Source organism: Periplaneta americana, chromosome 2, assembly GCF_040183065.1.
Source record: "Periplaneta americana isolate PAMFEO1 chromosome 2, P.americana_PAMFEO1_priV1, whole genome shotgun sequence".
NCBI lineage: Eukaryota > Metazoa > Arthropoda > Insecta > Blattodea > Blattidae > Periplaneta > Periplaneta americana.
The window spans coordinates 64,777,574-64,799,870 of record NC_091118.1 but is presented as its reverse complement, the minus strand read 5'-3'; the positions used below and the strand labels follow the sequence as shown (position 1 = coordinate 64,799,870).

The 22,297-nt window shown below is 34.5% G+C and overlaps 1 protein-coding gene across 1 annotated transcript in view; it reads right to left on the bottom strand.

The window, feature by feature from the left end:
- Positions 1-14,248: 14,248 nt before the first annotated feature.
- The window catches only part of kra (basic leucine zipper and W2 domain-containing protein kra), a 54,891-nt gene continuing 46,842 nt past the window's right edge, over positions 14,249-22,297 (bottom strand). The window contains exons 8-11 of the mRNA XM_069817894.1: positions 21,119-21,338; positions 19,379-19,501; positions 15,411-15,465; positions 14,249-15,324 (exon numbers count right to left, since the gene is read on the bottom strand). Coding sequence (XP_069673995.1) covers positions 15,437-15,465; positions 19,379-19,501; positions 21,119-21,338 — 372 coding nt within the window. The 3' untranslated portion in view covers positions 14,249-15,324; positions 15,411-15,436. The remainder of the gene's footprint in view (positions 15,325-15,410; positions 15,466-19,378; positions 19,502-21,118; positions 21,339-22,297) is intronic.

Below are 22,297 nucleotides of genomic sequence, written 5' to 3'. Positions count from 1 at the left end.
TAATCTTCAACTTAGGAGATGCAATTGCCCCTCCCCTTGTTCTCCAGCCCCCTTAAATGACCCCCCTAATCCCCGAAAATCTCGAAATCTGTTTCTTCGAGCATGACTTACTCTAATGCCAAAATAAAAAGAACACAACTTCCTTCAAAAAAATAAATTATTAGTCATTTCGTAATGGTATAGCTCACTAGTCCAATTCCCATGCATACTTGACTCGTTAATGGGCAAAGAACATAAATACCGCCGGTCTCAAGACGCTGGTTACGCCACTGAATGGAGGGTGACTCCACTGAGCTCATGTGTAGGTAGAATCCCCTCCCAGCCGAGCTCAATTATTACAATTTATATCACTGCTTCTGTTGTTAGCTATTTATCATACAAGATCTTCAACACCATCTCAAACGTGAAGAAGAAGCACAGCGAGGTTGTCCAACTTGTTCATAGAAGAAATTTCTCAAACCACAACGGAAAAAAAGTTGAATTAGCCAATTGCTGTGCGTGTATTTAGCCCCCCCCCCTTTTAATCGCGTCAGTCTGAACAAGTATCTGAAAATTTATAGAGGGGAGTGATACCGTGTGAGCGAGGGGCTCGACCTGAATAACTCAATTACATGCCGAAAATCAAAATCTGGTTTCGTTTTCTAAGAGCTTCGTGATTTATAGGGCTACTTCAGGCAAGCCACAATATGAATATCATTGCTCGGAGCGAGAGGAGGGGATACCAGTATGGTAACAGACACCTCGAAAAGGATCTCTAGATCAAAATACAGATTATCCTTTAAAAGTACATACAGCTTAACTTTTATTGCGCGAAGGGGAGCGGGATTATGGTGGTTTAGAGGTGTCATTGCTACAAATTGAAAATAGTGTGAAAGCCAGTCAGAGTGTGGGGAACAAGGATGCCAGTCCAGTAGCATCGTATTGGGGTTGATCATCGTCAGCTCCAGTCCGAAAGATTCTTTCATTTAATTCGTTTCATGATAATGATAATAATAATAATAATAATAATAATAATAATAATAATAATAATAACCACTATCGTCTCTTCTAATCCTCTGATTGAGGTTCTGGCTCATATTTGCATCTATTATTACACAATACAGTACATATCATTTGATATGTGTCAGAGGAAGAACAATTGTGTGTATGATCTGAAGTTTGACTAGTATAATACGTAGCTAGTTGGCGATGTATGCAATGGAGGAGGAAAGGAACTAGCCACCCTACTCCATTACCTCCTGGCTTAGTTGCCTCATAAGTGGTGCCTTTGCCTTCTTAGTATCACTTGTGAGGTTCAGACCTGTCTTCGAACAGTTGACTAAACAACAACATCTCTCCTACTAACACTACCATCATCATCATCATCATCATCATCATCATCATCATCTCCTTTTCATTCTTTTCTTCTCTTCAATCTCCCTCAGCGTCTTTTTATCTTCTTCTTTCATTTTCATTTCCATTACTATCTTCTTCTTCCTCTTAAAATTGTTCATCATAATCTTCATCACCACCAGTATCCATTTCTCTATAGTCTTCTTTCTCCTCTTCTTTCCACTGTCACCACCACCATCATCAGTATCAGCATAATCCTTTTCCCATCTTAACTATGTTTTTTTCATAATTCTTCTCCATGATCCTCATCATCATCTTTTCACCGTGATCATAACAAACATATCTTTTCATAATTTCTCCTTCATAATCGTCATCATCCTTTCGTCCAGCATCGTCATATTTCTCTTTATCACAATTAGCATTATCATCTCCGTCATCATCTTCTTCACCACCATTCTCATTAACTTCTTTTTCTCTGCCAGTATCATCATCACTTTCTCTGTCATCTTCTTTTTCAACAACATTCTCGCTTTCTTTTACTCATCTGTGTTGTCATTATAATCATTATCATCATTTTTTCTACATAATGATCTTGTTTTTCTTTACCATCATCCTTATTATATCTTTCTTCACCTTTTCCTTCTTCTTCGTCCTTAATATATTAATTTTCTCCATCTTTTTCTTCATCATCATTCTTATTATCTTCTTTTTCTCGATCATCTTATTTTGCACCATCATCCTTTTTATCTTCTTTTTATCCTATCACAAAATTACCATCTTCTTTTTCTCTATCATATTATTATTATTATTATTATTATTATTATTATTTAGTTAGCAGTCCGAACACTGGTTGAAACCTCGTAAGGCATCACCAATGAAACATCGCTCATGAGGCAACTAAGTCAGAAGATAATAGGGCGGGTGATCAGTTACTTTCATTATCCATTGCATGCATTATTATTATTACTATTATTATTATTTTTTATTATTATTATTATTATTATTATTATTATTATTATCTTTTCCATGGATCGTTTTCCTTAACATTGATAGCTTCTTCAACATAATCTCCACTATTAAATCGAAGATAATCTATTAAATGTGAACATATAGTCAGAAATGCTCAACTATACTTCTGGCAGCAAACATTTAACACAACTTACTTAAAACGTTTGTTGTGTTAATTAGTGATAACTGGAGCTCGGATGTTTGGTAAAATGTCTTCTACTGCTCGGTTGACAAAATTATATAGTTGTAAATACATTTCCAGGTATTTAGGATCAATTTCTAATTTCCCTATTTAAGCTCTTCTTGCAAATTTTTGCCTTTTTTTTTTTTTTTTTTTTTTTTTTTTTTTTTTTTTTTTTTTTTTTCAAACAGAAATTAAAAGATTATTTATTTGCTATGTTAAGTTATTTTAACAACCAACATTTTATTGCCTTCAATTTATCCTTCTCATCAGTGGCGGTTATTCAAGTGAAGTACATGAAGGCCACTTTCACCCCTTTTTTCGTGTTTTAATAAAATATATTTTATCAATAAATTAAAATAAAATGAATTCTTCACTAAACCATATTTTGCTCTACTTTTTAATATCTTGTTCGGCTTAATCCGCTCAGTTAACGTTCACTGCAGCACTTCACATGAACCCCTCACCAGCCAGGCCACGTGGCTAGCAGACCAGCTGAAGGTCCGAATGAGACTTTCCTTTTCGCCTTCAGTACACACACCCGGTTGCCATGACAACGAGTTGCTTACTATGAATTACCGGTCCCTTTTGCAAGGGTATTAGGAAGGTCTGGCGAGCAGGCATTCATCTCCTTTCTCTGTTCTTGAAAGACAGAATCTCTCTCTCGTCCAAACGTTGGACCAGGGTGGCAAACTGTAATATTTTGCAACTAAATAAGAAAACATAAATTATTGTGTAAAGAAGTTAAATATTGCTTAAATTTAGTATATAACATATCTATTTTTGTATTTTTTAACGTTAGCACCTCTTGAATATTATGTTTTGTATAGATTTTGAAATAATTTGAATACCCTGTAATGAAGAAAGTTGGCATAACATTTGAAACTACGTTGTACATTTGACCCGCGCAGACCAACGATTTCGCTTTTAGTCTATAGGCCTACGTATTCTTTGTTGTGACAAGTGGAGCGAAATGTGAAGGTGTTACTGTGTATTAATGCGATGAAAACATGAATCCGTTAAACGATTTAGTGTGTAATCTTTTGGAAACACCGTTCTCTCGTTGGTGTGCAGAAGATAAGCAAGATATTTTAAAATACCGCAGAACAACAACTCACATTAATATAACTATGAAAAAAGTCGCGGTCTTCACAGCCATGCAGATTCAGCTGAACACATTAAATGTATTTTGCAATTAAAGGCACTGCAGAAGAACGTGAACACCATTGCGGATGCACTAAAGGAAAGTACTAGGTTATACGTAAGTCAATTTAATGAAAACGTACGTTTAAATAGACTGGTAATGCACACCGTAATCGATACGGTATTGTTTCTAAGCAAGCAGGAGTTGGCTTTTCGCGGTCATGATGAGAGTATTTCGTCACTGAAAACGGGAATTTCAAAGAATTATTGGCTCTCATTTCATTGGCCCTTTGAAAATTAGAAATCACTATGAAAAAATTAGGCCTGTTTTTTCTGGGAAATCTAAAACGATTCAGAATGAAATAATTGATTGTATTTCTGAATGCATCAATGAACTTGCAAGAGATGAAATTACTAATGCCCCTTTCTTTTCCGTTCAAGTGTAAGTTTTCTATTCAAGAGAATACTGCTTTGATTTAGTAGTAGCTACTTGATTTTACTGGATAGGTAAGCTTATATTGGAAGTTGCATGTTCCGAAGTTGATTTAAAATATGAATACAGTTTACGATTGTGATTTTGAATTTTGTTATGGGTAATATTTCTTGTGTACTCTTTTAATTTGATGTGTTTTATAAAATGTGTTAGATTTTGTCTTTTTTATGTTATGTAGACTTGTGGTTGTTTTATTATGTTGTGGTATGTATTGTGTGGAAGTTTTGTTGGGACAGTGAATTCTTCGGGGTTAAGGGAACGTAGCTTCCGAAAATGTTGAAAATTTGTTTATTTTATATGCTGTGCTTTTCATAAAACTTAAGAAAATGGTTAATATATTACATTAATTCATATGCCCATCGTATAGGTTACAAAAGCATTCGCGCCGTCACGGCTATAACTTACAATTCCAGGAAATTACCTAGAATTCTATTGACCTTCACCTAATTTATCCGGCACGAGCCGCCACTGCTTCTCATGTGGAAGTTTAATATTGACTATCCCACAGATGTAACCCTTTATAGAGCTTATATCATTATACAAAGTATTTCAGAATTTTTCATAAATTTAAAGGAATAATAGAGGATGCTATTGGGAATGTTTGTTGTTAGGGAACTCTTGGTCGGAAATGAAAAGTGGTGTCTGTGCAAGCCCTGTAAGTATGAGGTTATTTTATTGCTAGTCACTAATGCAGTGGCGTCACGAAATCAGCACGGTAATTTACAATCAGAGATAGGAAGTTGGTACCAAAACTGTTAAGTTGTGTAAGCTTTTACTATATCTCTACCGAATGAAAAGTATTAACGAACTCTCAATGTCAGTGAACCAGAACGACAAACACGTACAAGCGGGTGGTAACCAAACATGTGCTCCAATCGTCCACGGCTTAGAATAAGAAAATAATAAACGAATAATTTAAAAAGACAATTTGTAATAATAAACTTCGTAACTCCCAATCTAAAATAATTTGTCCATACATATAAAGTATACAATTATGATTCTAGCTTCATAATAACAAAATAACAATGAACATTTTCATTTTATCAAAATAAATACTCCTTTTATGTCCAGAAAAAAATAAAAATAGGTCTATTTGTACTCTGAAAATATTCGTTCTACGTCACAAGGCGTTACTGGAGCAAATCCGAAATATGACACAGTAGTTCTTACTATCATCAGATGAACAACTACTTTACGTTCTATTGTAATGGCAGCTAGGAAGTTCGTATCGTAATCCTGATGTTGAACTGGGATTGTAACGCAACCGAATGCATAGCAGCACGAGACGTCAACATTTAACGAAGAATAACCCGGGAAAAAATAAACGTGTTACACAATCCTGTTTGCATAATTATTTAATAATAGAGGAGTTTACTTTTTTGGAATCATGCATAATATTAACATTACGTAAATAATACAATAATAACAGAATAGTTTACTTTGTTCAAAAACTAAAATATTAATATAATTAACAATATTCTTCAAACTATTCACGAGTGTACAGCTCCACAGGAAGATACTATGCGTTGTTTATGTGAACTGCGTATCGTCTTGTAGCGAGCGCGAGCAGAGCGAGGCAGATAGGCTATGTAGAAAGTGTTACAGTAAGTAAGGGATTGTTTTCTATCGTCGCCTAGCAACCTGGATTGTTATTGTTAGTTGGATGTAGACTGAAGATTTTGGGTAGTTTCATAAATTTAATTAACTGATTAAATTTACTAAATTAAATGTTCAAAATGTGCTCCATTGTTGGCTAAACAGTAATACAACTTACTCCGAAATTCCTCTACACAGCATTGCTATAGTACCAAAACCATACATAAATAACATAAATCCAAACTTCGGCTTTCATTATTCTCTATAAGAACAGGTTTTTAATATTAGTTTGTGTTACTATCTGCAATAATCTATAATAAACAATTGAAGGGTACCTACACGAGAATAACGATCAAGGTCCATTTTAGAAAGTTTCGAGAAAAACGAATTTTAAAGTTTAAACACTTAATACTTTGTTATATGTGTATTTAATAGAAATTGATGTAGTGGAATGTCAAGAACGATTATTTCTTATTACTAGCTAGAGCACATGATAGTACTTCCTTTCCACTATAAGATGGCATTATTAACTAAATTTCGATTTTTGATGGACCTTGATCGTTTTTCCCGTGTACCCTTCAATTGTGTTTGTAGTTTTGCTCTATTCAGCTCTATCAACAATAACAATCCAGGTTGCCAGGCAACGATAGAGAACAAAATATGTGAGAACAAATGAACGAGATGAATCAACAATTGAATTCTCTTTCAAATTTAAGTGTTATAATAAGAGGTACCATTTGAAACTTCAAAGGGGATATCTGGAGTGGGGGGGGGGGCGAAACCTAAAATACAGTGAACACTGGTTTTAAACTTCCCCCTCAATATCTAAATTGACGTGTTGTTTTATTTCAATTAAATTTAATTGAAATAAATAGTTGTTTAGACTAGAAAGTTTTGAAATGAAAGCCCTGTATATCTATGTACTGTAGGCTATATGACCATCTAAAATAATTAATCTAAACGTGTACTGACAGCAGATCTCTTCAACCCTCACCCCTGCAGGATTATGTAAATTATTAATTAAATTTAATGTTAGCGGAAATAGTAGTAGGCCTATAGTGCACGTTCAGAAAACAAAATGACGTAAATGCGTTTTTGTGTCGTTGAATTACGTTGCCAGAACAACATATTCTAAGAACAACATTTATCGAGAAGTTACTAACTTAAATCAATATTCGTGTAGATCGCTGCACCTATTCTGTCCACTGCTTTTATTTGGAAACTTTTACATGTTTTTCAATTTCAGCAATTTCCTCAGTTTCAATCTTAGCGGTGAAGTTCATCAGTTTAGTTACTGGCTGTTTCGTATTTCCTCCTTTAACCTATCAAAGTTTAGTTAAATTCGATATGTATACCAAAATTAACAATAACTATATTCATTCGTAGCTATATTTTCAAACGATATAGCTACCATCAGAGACACAATATTATTTCTTGTTGAACCAGTAACTGAAATTAACATGTTTAAGGATCCTCTAATTGAGGTTCTGGCTTATATGTAATCTATTATCAGGCAGTACATCTCACTTGACGATATGTGTCAGAGGAAGAACTATGTTTTGTATGCATCTGAAGTCTGATTAGTATAATATGTAGCTAATCGGCGATGTATGCAATGGATGGGAAAAGGAGCTGGCCACCCTACTCCATTATCTCCTGGCCTAGTTGCCTCATAAATGGTGCCTTCTTGGTATCACTTGTAAGGTTCACACCTGTCTTCGGACAGTTGGCTAAACAACGTAATGAAGTCAGAACTCAAACTAACGAATGGGTGAATACCGCTCTTAAAATGAGTTTAAAATAGACAATGCACAATATTTAATATCTGCACTGCAGAACTGTCAGAGCAACCTTTTCAATATGTTTCACAAGTTAAATTTCATATTGTGTAAACTTCATTTTATTACAAGGTCGGTACTAGGTGGTACCAGTAGGTCTCTCTATAATAAAGATAGCATTGTTATAATTCGAACGTGCCACAGCACCAAGCACAGGGATTATGTTGAAGGAGGGGTAGGAGGACTATGCCTTATGACGATGTAGATTTTATTACTCTGACAGTGAAAAATTAGAGAAGTGAAAACGATTATGGACAAAAAAAAATACTCAAATCTAAATATATAATTTTTTCCAAAGTTCAAGGGGAGGTTCAAACCCGGTAACCCCCCCCCTTTTGCGTACGACCCTGACCACATGAGTTCTCATACATCCATTTCAGCGTTCCATGTCATTCTGCGCGCAACTGGTTCTGTACAAGAAAGATAATTACATATGATCTTCCGATGAAATGAAAAGGTATTTCATTTTATTAACTACATTAGTTAGATATTAAGTTTAGTCTCAATGAAATATAGGTTACAATTCGGTTACCACTTATACAAAAATTTGTGAGAAATACAAAATACAGTTCGCAATTTTCAACCACTTACAGCGTCGTCTCATGTTTGACAGTTTTTTGTTATCTGTACGTCTTTGCGATCATTGGATCACAAATACAAAGTAAAAGTAACCTCTTAACATCTAATGGCTTAGAATAAATACATAATGGAATTCAATTTGTACTTACTGTGTGTATATATATTCTTAAAGTTTTGATGCAATTCGGTTTTACTTCTAGCACAATGAAATATTACGTACAAGTAGAAACAAACCACCTACATTTGTCCGACATAGACTATGCGACTGTAATCAAGACGTTACGACAGTGGACAGTCAACAACGAAAGGGAACAATTGAACATCGAAATTGGATATGTCGACACAGGACTGGACTCCTTCGTGATTGGACACATTATGTCTGATCCATTTAATAACGAATAAGGTCAAATCTGTTAACCTCAATGTTGCGTTGGTACGTGTTACACAGACAAAAGAATTTACAATCATCATTGAACCGTTACCATTTCAGAAAATAACAAATCCTGGCGACATTTCGTGTTACTGAAAAAAACACTAGATACATCCTGTTTTCCAGCACAGATTCCTCTACTATTTCTGTGACATATCCCCCCTCTCCACTTTATTGATGAGAAAAACTAGAACATGCAAGGAATTTCTAGTCCACTGAATTGGCGTGTCTCTGCATATGATCTTATTCTTTTTGCTTATGACAGCAATATTCTCAATCATTAAAAAAATAATGATAATAAAAGCATACCTCATAAATCAACACAATTGCCTGAATAGCTAAAGCGCTCTGATTTTCCATGTTGGAGAACTGTGTTCATGCCCTCATTCCATACCCAAAATACAATATTGATTATCATTATCATTAACCCACGAGGACTTCTACGATCTTACGAGCAATTTCGATATATTCTTAGAAAATATACATTAAAATCATATTTTGCGCATACAGATAACCAAAGTAAAAAACTTACCTGTACCGGTGTTCTACAATATGTTTCCAAATGTCTCATCAAATGTATGGTATACATGTATATGTAATCCCATGCCATAGCATCGTTGACTAAGGCATCATGACTAGGCCTCACGTTACAGAATGTGTGCTGATTCGAATCCTCATGAGGAAGGAATTTCTCATGAAATTTCGGCCAGTATATGGGTCAAGTGCCCCCCAGTATTGTGATCAATTTGGGGAGCTATGATAGGTAGCGAAATTCGATTATGAAAAACAGTTATAATGACTGGAGGGAGGGGATCATCGTGCTAGCCACACAACCTATGGTCTAGTTGAATGATAGTTCATCTCTGCTGAGGCATGTGGACGTGAGGCCAGTAGCCGGATAGTTGGCCTTGACCCAGAGTTGTCATGCCACAGATTATTATACATACATGCATTGTCAATCTAAGATTTACTTTCTTGGAGGGATAGTTTTCTATTTTCTCTACCTAGCACCAAAAGCCATATTTTAAAACTATAAGTACGATATTATGTACTTACAGGTAATTACGTATTGGAAAACAAAGTGACGTCATCATATCACTTATGGATTTGGACCATTAATTGATCCATTCTGGTCTCAACTGTCTAACAGCCATTGCAAGATATTCCTTATAGTTTTTGGCTGGTTATTTAACGACACTGTATCAACTACTGAATTATTTAGCGTCAATGGCATTGGTGATAGCGAGATGAGGCCCAGGATTCGTCATAGATTTTCTGACATTCACCTCACGATTGGGAAAAAACCCAATCAAGTAATCAATCAAAGCGGGAATCGAACCTACGCCCAAGCGCAACTCTGTATTGGCAGGCAAGCACCTTAGCTGACTGAGCTACACCAGTGGCTCTTTTTAGTCTTAATCTTGTAAATTGATATTTATTAATTATTATTTTTGAGAGACATTCTCGTGGGACCATTGGGCATGTACAAACAAAATACTTTCGTATTCCTGAATTTTATCTAAAACTGGGGTGACTTTTAAACCTCTTGTATCATGCAGTTTTTCTCATAAGACGTTTGAGATGGGCAGGGCATGTAACACGTATATGCAAATCCGAAATGCATATAGTGTTAGTTAGGAGGCCGGAGGGAAAAATACCTTTGGGAAGGACAAGACATAGATGGGAGGATAATATTAAAATGGATTTGAGGGATGTGTGATAAGATGATAGAGACTGTATTAATCTTGCACAGGATAGGGACCGATGCCGGGCTTATATTAGGGCGGCAATGAACCTGCGGGTTTCTTAAAAGCCATTTGTAAGTATTTTTCATCATCCCAGGAATGTAAGCAACCTAGATAATTAAGTGAGCAGGTTTGTTCAATACATTTTTAATACTACTTTATTTTACCTCTGATTGAGGTTCTGGCTAAAATATCAGGCAATAGAGGTCGGACACTTTCGAAACGTCTCTGCAAAATTTGTCAGCAGACCCAGAGGCTTGTGGTGGAGCCTGCTCTGACATCACGGCTGTTAGAGACGCGGAAGACACATTATACATCTCACTTGATATATATGTCAGATGAAGAACAATTGTTTGTATACATCTGAGGTCTGATTAGAGTAATATCTTACTACAGCAATGTATGCAATGGAGGGGGGAAAGGAACTGGCAAACCTACCTCATTATCTCCTGGCTTAGTTGCCTCACGAGTGATGTCTTATTGGTAGTCACTGATGAGGTTCAAACCTGTCTTTGGACAGTTAACTAAACAACTATTTTATTCCTTATTAGATCTTGTTCATTAAAAGCCATTGCTTTTTATTCCTCAGTTGAAATTTTCATTCCATCTTTCTATACTACTTCATTTAGTTTGTATATTACTAATTGTAAATTGTTTCAGTTATTTGTTATAATTGACTTGATCATCTAAACAATTACTGTTCTTATGTAATGATTTCGATTTATTTTAATTTCAGTGTGAATTCTAGTTTCCATTTTTTAAATTACTATTTCATCCATGCATATTATTATCTACGACAATGAATAGGAACAGCCATTAAACGTGGAAATGCAGCGAGCATTTTGGGGGCCTATCCAGAGTCCAATTCTCTTGATGAAATTTTCTTCATTTGAATATCAGATGTGATAATTCTCAGCATTTTTACTATACTATTATTTATTAGTCATTGTAATATTCATGGATAAAATATATTGATGTAATGGGATTTTTTTGGAAAGAGACTACAAAACTGCAACCTTGACATACTCCTTTGTTGTTATTAGTATGTTTAGTGAATTTTTATTTTATTTTAATTTGATTGTTAGTGTAAATATGTATGATGGCATTTAGTAATTTAATTTACCAAATAGTTCCTTTTCATGAACATAAATAACAACCATACAATATATAAATTATTTAAAATGTCACTCAAACAGTAATGCCCCAGAAACACACTCTAAACAAGAAGTTACTTCTTTGGACTTGGTGATTTCTGCCAGAACGACGATGATATGTAGGATTTTTAGACATTAAAAAATTAAGTTTCAGGTGCCTAAAAGAGACTCAAAATCTATTAAGTTTTAAAACACTGATTCAATATGAAAAACTTATCAGATTATCAGGAAACAATTGGCATTCATACAATCCTCTCTGTAGATTAAAAACCTAAAAAAGTTTCATAGTCATGGTTGAAGAATTAAAACAGAAAATCAACATCCCGAATTAAAAAGAAAACTTACAAATTAAATCAAATCCTTTAACTCTATTAAATATAGAGTATAATCACAGTCTAGTATATACAGTCGCGAAGCTCAATACGTAGTAAATATGCAAACATTATATAGTTGCTCACAACTAGGATCGCTAATATCGCCTCATTACAGGCAATGCAAAATAGCCGTCACAGTCTATTGTTTCTAGCACCCTCAAAATTCAAGCTTCGTGACTGTATATAGTACTGTGGTATAATCTAAATTTAACTGAAGAAATACTGAAATCAGAAGTAAACACTGAAATAATTAAACAATTAATATTCGGTAGCCTCCACAAAACTGGCTTCATTTATACACCGACAGATCCTTGATTTCCAGGGAACAAGGTGCCGGTGCAGGTGTTACGTGCTGTCTCTTCTCACTTTATAGATCTCTTGGATATGGCACAACAAGTTTTGATGGAGAAATAATTGCAATAAGTGAAAGTCTCAGGAATCTTCTTTGGCACATCAATAAACTTAAGAATGCAGTTATATTGTCAGACTCCAAAGCAGCTATTCTATCAATAGTCTTGAGACACACACCTTCATCTCAGAAACGTAGATGGGAGGATAATATTCAAATGAATTTGAGGGATATAATTATAGAGACTGGATTAATCTTGCACAGGATAGGGACTGATGGCGGGCTTATGTGAGGGCGGCAATGAACCTATGGGTTTCTTAAAGGACATTTGTAAGTAAGATAAAAGTCTTGAACTTATAACACTTAATCTTGACAGAACACACACACAAAAACTTTAGGTTGATGAATGGGGGGGGATCATACCACGAGTATTTTTCAGATGATCTTACTTTATATAACAAATTTCAGTCTCAATATTTTCTCATAAGACCTTTCTCACTCCATGTCAAAATTTTGGCTTACAGTTAGCATAGCTCTCATTCCTTCAACACTTAATTGGAATTTCTCCTTCGACCATCTTAATATTCATAATATAAAATATTCTTCATGTACATTTTTATTTTATTGGGTTATTTTGCGATGCTGTATCAACATCCAGGTTATTTAGCGTCTGAATGAAATGAAGGTGATAATGCCGGTGAAATGAGTCCGGGGTCCAGCACCTAAAGTTGCCCAGCATTTGCTCGTATTGGGTTGAGGGGAAAACCCCGGAAAAAACCTCAACCAGGTAACTTGCCCTGACCAGGATTCGAACGTGAGCCACCTGGTTTCACAGCCAGATGTGCTGACCGTTACTCCACAGGTGTGGACTCTTCATATACATGCTGTACTTTCTGGCAGAGAAAGAATAAACTCCATTACATAATAAAAATAATTCTCAAAATTCAGAAATTTTTCACTCATTAAAAAAATGTGCACCAATCCATCAGATAAAGCAATATTGATTTTAGGTTATGATTGAGCAATATTTAACTATATACAGTGAAACTTCCCTTAGCGGACTCCTCACAATAGCGGACATTTTAAAATTCCCCTGCAAAATAACATTGGCCCTTATGATAAAATTCTTCCAAATAGCGGACATTCACAATAACGGCCGTGGACACTGAAATGTATCTGCCAACAACAATTAAAACTTCCAAATAACAGACAGTGCGAAAGAAAAAAAAGAAAAAGGCGGTTGTAAATTAAATGGAACTCTAACGGAATTCTTTGCAACAATCATTATCGTGCATTTGAACATTCTTGTACTTATTGAAGGTAAGCAGCACAGTTGTTAGTTGTGATACTGTACGTGAGCAGTCCGTACTTTCTTAGTTTGAGTGTCCGGAAGTACAGTCACATTAAAAGAGAAAGTGGATATTGTAAAGCATAGTGAGAAGGAGAAATTAAGTGTTCGTGAGCTGGTCACAAAGTTTAAAGTGGGAAAACCTCAGGTTAGTGAAATTTTGATGTTATTTTAAAATCATACACTGAGAATGCAATTCTAGATTTCTTTGTGTAAGGTGAAGTGGTACAGTGACTGATGTTTATTTCATTTACAAAACATTTACTGGTACGATTTCTCTCTGGAAGAATATTGTAAACAATCTCACAATCTCACTGTCTACTGTATTATACTGTAAAATATAGTGTTGAATATGTGTGAGAAATTTCAATGTACTGTATACATACTAACGATTTTCTAAATAGCGGACACTTCTCAATAACGGACATTTAATTTTTCCCCAGCGGTGTCCACTATTGAGAAGTTTCACTGTAATTTTAAAAGTTTTTATAAAAGAATGGGACAAAAGTGATATTTTTACTAAAACGACAGGATGGTCAGGACATAGAAAAAAAAAATGGTACTGTCCCATTCAAAATGGTATGTATAGCCGGCCAAGTATAGCACTTACACACGAAAGAGTTTATGCATAATAAATTCACTGGACAAAGGATTTTAAGACAAGAAAGAGGCACCATCTTTTCAACAATCGTTTTTTATTTACCCATACAGATGTGAGTACACATAAAACCCTGAAACCAATGCCGTACCCCAAGTTTACTGTCACTATAAAAAGTACAAAGCTTGTGGATTTTACATGTTTTCGTGATCAGTTATTCCAAATGCTTTCACATCTCTTTCAGGGGTCATCAAATTTCACTCATCAATATCATCAGTAAATTATGCACCTGGTAGACTCACATAATAATATAATCTATAATTTCTCAATGTTGTGAGGTAACAGGGAAAGACTTTCAATCATGTAGATAAAATAAATTTCATTTACAAAAAGATTTTTTTATCTATTTGGCAGCTTATTTGAAAACACTGGTCGACATGTCTAATATCTTACACCAGTGCTAACTCTTCTGACACTACGACGCCACTTGATAAACACAATTATAAAAAAACAGAAGACCAAAGGATCAGGCTGTGAACGAACAGAAGAACTTGCGTATCGAGCTACGGATGATGACTTAATGCTAAATATTTTTGGTATTCTCATCTCTGACACGTTTATTTTTTTATTATTATTATATTTCATTTTTTAAAATCACAAATTTACTAAAACATGACTCAGATCCTTTATTAAAGTAGGAGTTACTAAGACAACAAGAAATCAAAAGATTTTCTTTCCCCCCATTTCGGACACTTGTATATAACTCGCTCGCTAAGCCCTCCTTGGGTCGGGTCAGACGATACCAGCCGGCGATTCAGTTTGGATCAATAAGGCACCAGTAGGAGTCAGAGGTGAGTATACCTGTCACTCGTTGTGTTGTAGCTTTTCACTGTAATACTACTACTGAAATTTGATCAATTTCATACATTTAATGCAGTAGCATAAAAACAAAGATTTTTTTTTTAATATTTCACTCTTTCTTTCAACTGTCGTCCATCAGTTGAGTCCCAAGTACTGGATTTTTTTTTTTACTTTTCTTTTTTTTTTCACCCCCATCGATCCACGAAATGCACTACCAGAAGAATATGTTCCAGAATACTGCTGACTTATTTCCTCTATGGACACCACAGGCAATTTTTATTATGTTGGGTATTTACTGCAACACAAAAGAAGAATTCAGCACTTCAGCATAAGGCCTGGGATGCGATCAGCTGCTCACCTGCTTCCAAGCTTACAACTCACCTTGGTGAATGTGATATAGTCTCCATTTAGTCATCATCCTCACCAGATTCAGATTCTGCAACATTTAATACCAACATTAATTTAAGAAAGTCATTTCATTTAATAGAGTGAAGCTTTATGGAAACTAGGAAAATGTGTTAATGCAGGCATGGGCAATATGTTCCTGTGTTTACACCACCTCTTCATTTCTCCCTCCACAAAATATTCTAGCTGTCTGCGTGTACGTACAATAACCAAAGACTGAACCTGGTGTCACAGCGTTCTAATGAGGGGTCTGTTTCATAATGTTTACAATCTTTGTAAATTGTAAATTTCTGTTCCACAATCTTTATTTGTAATACTGAACTTCATAAATGAAATCAAATCTTTACAAATTAAATTTTCTCACTTTATAAGTATTCTGTTTCACAATGAAAGGTAATTTTACAAACGTGTAAACTTTACTTGTAAAGTTAGCTCATTTTCTACAATAGATCTGAGATGTGTAAAGTTTGACACTGCAACAAATTCTGAATAAATACAATAAAGATATATTTATTAAATTAATTTTTGAGTAACTGGGTAATATTAAGAATTAACTAAAGCAGTTTTGATGTTATTAAGTAATTCTAATGACTCAGACGAAGATATTGAATATAGACCTAATCAAACAAAGATGTATACATAAAATTTTCCAGCCAAGAATTAATAACACGTTCATATCATTGTATGAATTTAATGAAAGGTTTCGAATGAGTCCCGTGCTATACTTCAGAATATCGCATAAGTATTTATATACAAAGACTGTATTTAATAAATACTCTCACTTAAAAAGTGATGCCCTAACCTCAAAGCGAGAACTGTATTATTTTGCATTGGTTGTATACTAGCTGTCGGTTCCATGCGTTAGCAGATAAGCACGGAATTTTTAAGGTATCAGTCTGCAAAAGTGCCCACAGGATAGTTGATGTTTTTTAAAGAGTTAAATTCGAGCAGGTCACCAAACTGTTATTCACTGTAGCACAGAATTTTTATGCTGCTGCTGGGATCACTAATGTTTGTGAGGTTATGGATGCAACATTAATAAATACTGATGGATCAACACAAAAAATGAACATGATTTTGTGATAGACATTGTAATTATTTTATCAATTGCATATTTGTACGTGGACCAAATCTGTTATTTGCTTATTTGACTGAATTTGGCACTAATTTTGGTCAATTAAGTAATAGACGTATTGGTATACTCGACCAATTACATCACACGAAACTCCATTGTCGCCAATATATAAAAATTTAAATACTTTTAATTTTTTTTACTACTAAGATTTATTTAAAATCATCCGTCCTCAAGTGAGGTTGAGCACTGGGATCCGGAATTAACAAATATAAGAGGATAAAGGGAAATGAAACGATTAAAATAATTATTTGATTTGTACATTAAAACAAAACTTTATATTTTCTGTTGGTGAAATATGAATCAGCAAACTTAGAATAATCTATTTTAGTACAAAATATAAACATATGTATCAATAGTGGTAAAAATACAGCGACTTTAGCTCTGCTCCTTAGTTATCGTTGGTGATATTGTATAACCAATAATGTTTATTTGTAAATTTCTTGAGCTGATTTTGTAAATTGTTAATTTGTAATTTGTTAGGATTGTGAAATGGGCCCCAGGAGTGTGTAAAGTTGTGGAATGTGGCTAATAAATTATAGGTTTCTTTTTAATTTCCAAGAAGCACTGTGACAAGACTATTTTGTTATTATGAATAGAGGAAAAAACAGTGCAATTCTTCAGTTAAAATACAGTGAAACCTGTTCAAGAAGGAAGTGACATGGTCCTAATTTTTTTTCCGTTGTGGACAGGTTTCCGTATTATTCAGGTGTGACATTAAAATGGAATAGGCCTATTTTGTCATTCATATACATGAAAAACAAAATGGCATGTCCCAAACTGCAAGAAGTACAAAATATTCCATTTAACACTCATCACATTAAATCAGCTTTCTGTCGCTTATTACGTTGGTGAATCATCTTGATTAAAATCTCATTTTGTGTATAAATATTATCGTAACTCACTCATTAATCATTAAACATTACTAAAGTTTACTAATCTCATTATATTTAATATCTAACGCTATACTCTAATACTGTACTCCATATCACTGCACATTATTAATTAATTAGACTAGGAGCCATCTATTAGAAGCCTTGAATTCTGGTTTATTTAATTTCTTTCCCAGTTCAATAGCTTGCTTTGCAGAACAGATCCAGAAATTGGGTTGTTCTTTGAAAGGTCATGAATAACCCACTCTCACAACAGTTCATTTATTTTCACATAAACAGTTGCTTTCTGGTTCCTTTTGTGTCACCAATATTGGCCGCACGCCACTCATTCATTATGATCTTTATTTTTTGAAGTGTCACACCTGAGTTTTCCACAACTGTACGTACTTCAATATTGTTTCACATAGACTTTGTTTCTAATTTTCCTTTATCTCGATAACTTTTTACTTCATCACTTAATGTTAACGCCACATTTTATGCAACTTTTTTTTTTTATCTGGAAATCACTACACTTGCGCTCTGTTTAGCTACGACAGTATACGGGTGTAAAGCATTGAAAATCTTTGAAGGGACTCGTCTGCCTAGTCAACAGGGTAATAAAATTTATGACCGACAGGCCAACACACCCTCCTACGCTCTAGAATTTTGCAAAGAAAACTTGTTTTTATCTTAGTGACCTACATATTTCGTATATTTCTTGAAATTACACGCTGTTTCAAAATATAGTTACAAAATATAGTGTGTCCAAAATATTGTTTCCGTTTTGAACAGTAGCAGACAGTTTCCGATTCCGCGTTCGACAGTTTCCGTTTTATTCAGGAAAAATTACACATAATACATACAAATTTCGCCGGGACCAATAAATTGTTCCGAAATAGACAGGATTCCGGATTATTCAGGTTCCGATTTGAACAGGTTTCACTGTACATATAAAACAATATAAGATGGCACTCTGATCTCGAACATAAGCAGGATTTTGGCAAATATTAACTTATAGGCAAGAGTTTAAAATAGGGTTGTTAAAAAATAGTTTATATTAATAAAATAGTTCTCACATGCGATAAAACAATGTGTTATTTCAATTTAATTTGTTGTACAGGTTGAAATAGTGAGAAAATTTCAAGGATACACAAAAATAATTTAACAGAAAAGCAAACCCACAATCACTTCTTGTTGAAAATGCAGTCCAATCAATTTATTGTATTATAAAACACATAGCCAAGTCATAGAGAACATTATTCTTCCTCAAATGTGAGGTAAAACAGGCAAGGAATTTTATGAATTATTGCCTAATGAAAAGTCTCCTAACTTAAGTAATTTCGTGGCTAAAATGCTGGCAATCTTTGGATCCATGTAGAATATGCTTGCGAACAATTTTTTAAATTTTAAAATGAATCTGATTAAAAATACTGCTCATACACGTCTAACAGACTAACATCTCGTAACTGGTTTACATTTATAAAGTAACAGTATTCGTCTTAACATAGATAAGACTCGTCCTGGTCAAACAATATAGGCCATCTAGAGCACGTAAGTGATTATGTATGAGATAAGAGCAAAACTATAGTGACACTATGAGTGCCTGTATTACGTATTTAAATTGATTTAAAATGTTTAATTAATGGCATGCCGCATTAGTTTTGTACACCACCTAAGCAAAAGACAAGTCAGTTCATGCAGTTACCTGTGGATGTAAACACAAGCAGCTACATTCAAAATATTGTGAAAGGAGTAAACTTAATCATCTATATCTACCTTCCCACCCTTATTCCCATGTCTGTGTTAGTGGAAAAAACATGTTTATGGAAGTTTTCAGGAACTTCTTCGAACATACATTCATATAGATTCTTTGTAATGTACTTTGACTTGATGACACTGTTTCACCTATATAGTGTTTCATCTAAAGATACGCTGCATACCTTCTTCAGCATTCTGTAACCATTCAATAAATTTCTTCATCTGGTCCAAAAAGAGCATCTTCCCCTTGACGGAATGGCCCTCCTTGTACCACTTCAGAATCACTTCCTCTGAGAGCACATCAGCTGCAATTTAGTAAAAATAAATATTTTAATGTTTTGTAAAGTATGTTACAATTAAGTCCTGTGTCCAAGCAACTTCACAAAACTAAACACATGAAGTACATAGAACAAAACTCACTCACGACACTACAAAACTGCATTAAACCGTACCTTTTACTTATCTCAAACATGAAGTATTATCATGGTAAAGTTCCTTTGAAACTAGGTACTAGATCTATAACTATTTTTAAAAGTTCTAAGGTAAATGTTATTGTGTACATTTCTGTCAAAAAGTTTCAAACACTTAACACACCATTCCTCTGATCATCTTGTGCGATAAGCAAGAAGAAAAAGATGTTATTAATCATCAATTTTAAATGCTGTAAACCTTGTTAAACACCCACTCCACCCATTATCCAAAATGTTTTTGTAATAATTTAATTTACGTAGCTCATACTAATATTACCAATGTCAGTTTAATTTAGAGACAACTTCTATATGACTTAAATCAAGATAGTCATTAATTTTTAATTACTTACAAAACTTACTTACAAATGGCTTTTAAGAAACCCGCAGAAAATTATATTTTTAAAAGTTAAACTTGCCTTCAACCAACAGCTAACAGGTAAACTAAAGTAGCTTATATGCGCCAACAATGAAATAACTGCCAACTACATCAAGGCAACAGCAGCAGCAGCAGCAGCAGCAATAATAATAATAATAATAATAATAATAATAATAATAATCATCACCACCACCACCACCACCACCACCACCACCACCACCACCACCACCACCACCACCACCACCACCACCACCACCACCACTCTTCCACGAAGAACTGTTATTGTCTGAATGAAACACTGATGTTCTCAAACCATCTCTTCCTTGGCAAACCCAGAGTTCCTTTTGCCACGTGGGTGATATTGCATGATGGCTTTAGGGATTCATGTTCTAGATATCCTATTAAGATGGTTCTGTCAATTTTTCTGGCATCACTTTCAGATTTTCCAGCATATCTTAATTTCTTCTCCGATCCCCCCTGACAGGTTTCTATACTAAAGATGGTTTGAAGACTGTATGAATTATGCCCAAACATCCGCTGAAATTGTAGATTTTTGCCAATATGTTTAGTTCTTCCAAAAAAAAAAAAAAAAAAAAGTTTAAAGCCAAGGCACTTAAAAACATTTACTCTTTCTAAAATTGTGTTGCTTAAACAGATTTTGCTGGTTACTGCGTCTCTCCCTCTAAAACCCATAAATCTTAGTTTTCTCGAAGATTTCCATGGAATACTTCCCTGCAATTGATGCTAGCATAGCAACAAAGATGATGATAAAGTTTTTTTTTTATTTTACTGCAAATTTTCATTATTGTAAAATATTATCTAGTGTAAATTTCAGTTTATTGTAAACAAATTTCTTGTAAAATATTTTTAATGTCACACCTTAAATGTTACTGTTTAACATTCTTTGTCTTTGGCAACCTCACCAAGTTGAGGAATTTATAAATTAAATTAATAGTAGTAGTAGTAGTAGTAGTAGTAGTAGTAGTAGTAGTAGTAATGTTTTCAAGTCACCATAATATACCTACTTAATAATACAAAATCAACATCTGCACATACAATGGTTTTCCCATACTTACTCTTGTAGAAGAGCAAGATGATCTTCTGAAACACTTTCATGAAGTTCATATTGCCATAACAGAACTCTTGGATCTTCAGCATGAGTGCGAGCTCTGAGCGGGCTGTCGTGGTGAATGCCTCGAAGAGGGGTGTGTACTGTTTTAAATGCTTCAGTGCTTGTTCAGCCACAAGCTCCTCTTTCTTGTTCCATTCTACCTGAGACATTACAGTGGTCCAAACCTGAAATACACAATTCTACAATTAGTATTCATAAAACTACAACTACATACAATGCATCCATTGGCACTTACTCTTGCAGCTATGGTCTAAGTTTCCCTTATCAAAGACTGAGATGACAATTAAGGTAACACAGGAACAAACACAAGAGTCCTCGTTGAAGTTAAAGCTTACTCATGAGTCAGTACGAGAGAGAATTTCTTTTGTGGTCATTGCGTGACTGGAATGAATTTTTTTCGGATAACTATACCCAGACCGTTTTAATCTTGCATCTGACAGCTTTGCATAATGTTGGTAGCGAGAGATGCAACGTTGCCACACAGTGATTCATCTGCAGATGTGTTCCTAGAGAAAGAGGAAGGGTAGTAGTAGTATTATAGCCTGACAAATGTTTCAAAGTGCGCAGAAACAAAGTATTACTACCAGTCCAACTGGAGTGGGGGTTAAGTCATTTGGCTTGAGTCTATAGTGCAGTGGTTCTCAAACTTTTCAAGGCATGACCCACTTTTGGGTGAGACATTTGTTTCTGATCCCCTCCCCCACTATTGTACCAGTACGAGCTCTGATAAATAGTATTATATTTATGACTACTTCAAGATAGGCTATTTTTATCATTATTTTGCATGCGATAAGAAATTCCCCTTAACCCAATGGACTCGTATTTAAATTACTGAAATTCCCTATGCTCAGATTTAAATGTCCAATTTGGGGATGAATGTGCAGTATGCTGTAAAAAAAAAAAAAAAATAGCTATGCAAGATTTTTGATGCAGAATTTATCAGAGACTGTGTCGAAAGTATGTGCTTACTGACTAAAATGTCTTACTAAGATATTTTGCTGCGGTAATCTTGTGCGACCATAGCTCGTCAAACAAGACGATTGGGTTAAATACAAAGTAACGATATTGGCATGTCTACTTCTTGCCTTATGCTCAGTCTATCTAGTGCTTTGGCACTGTCTGA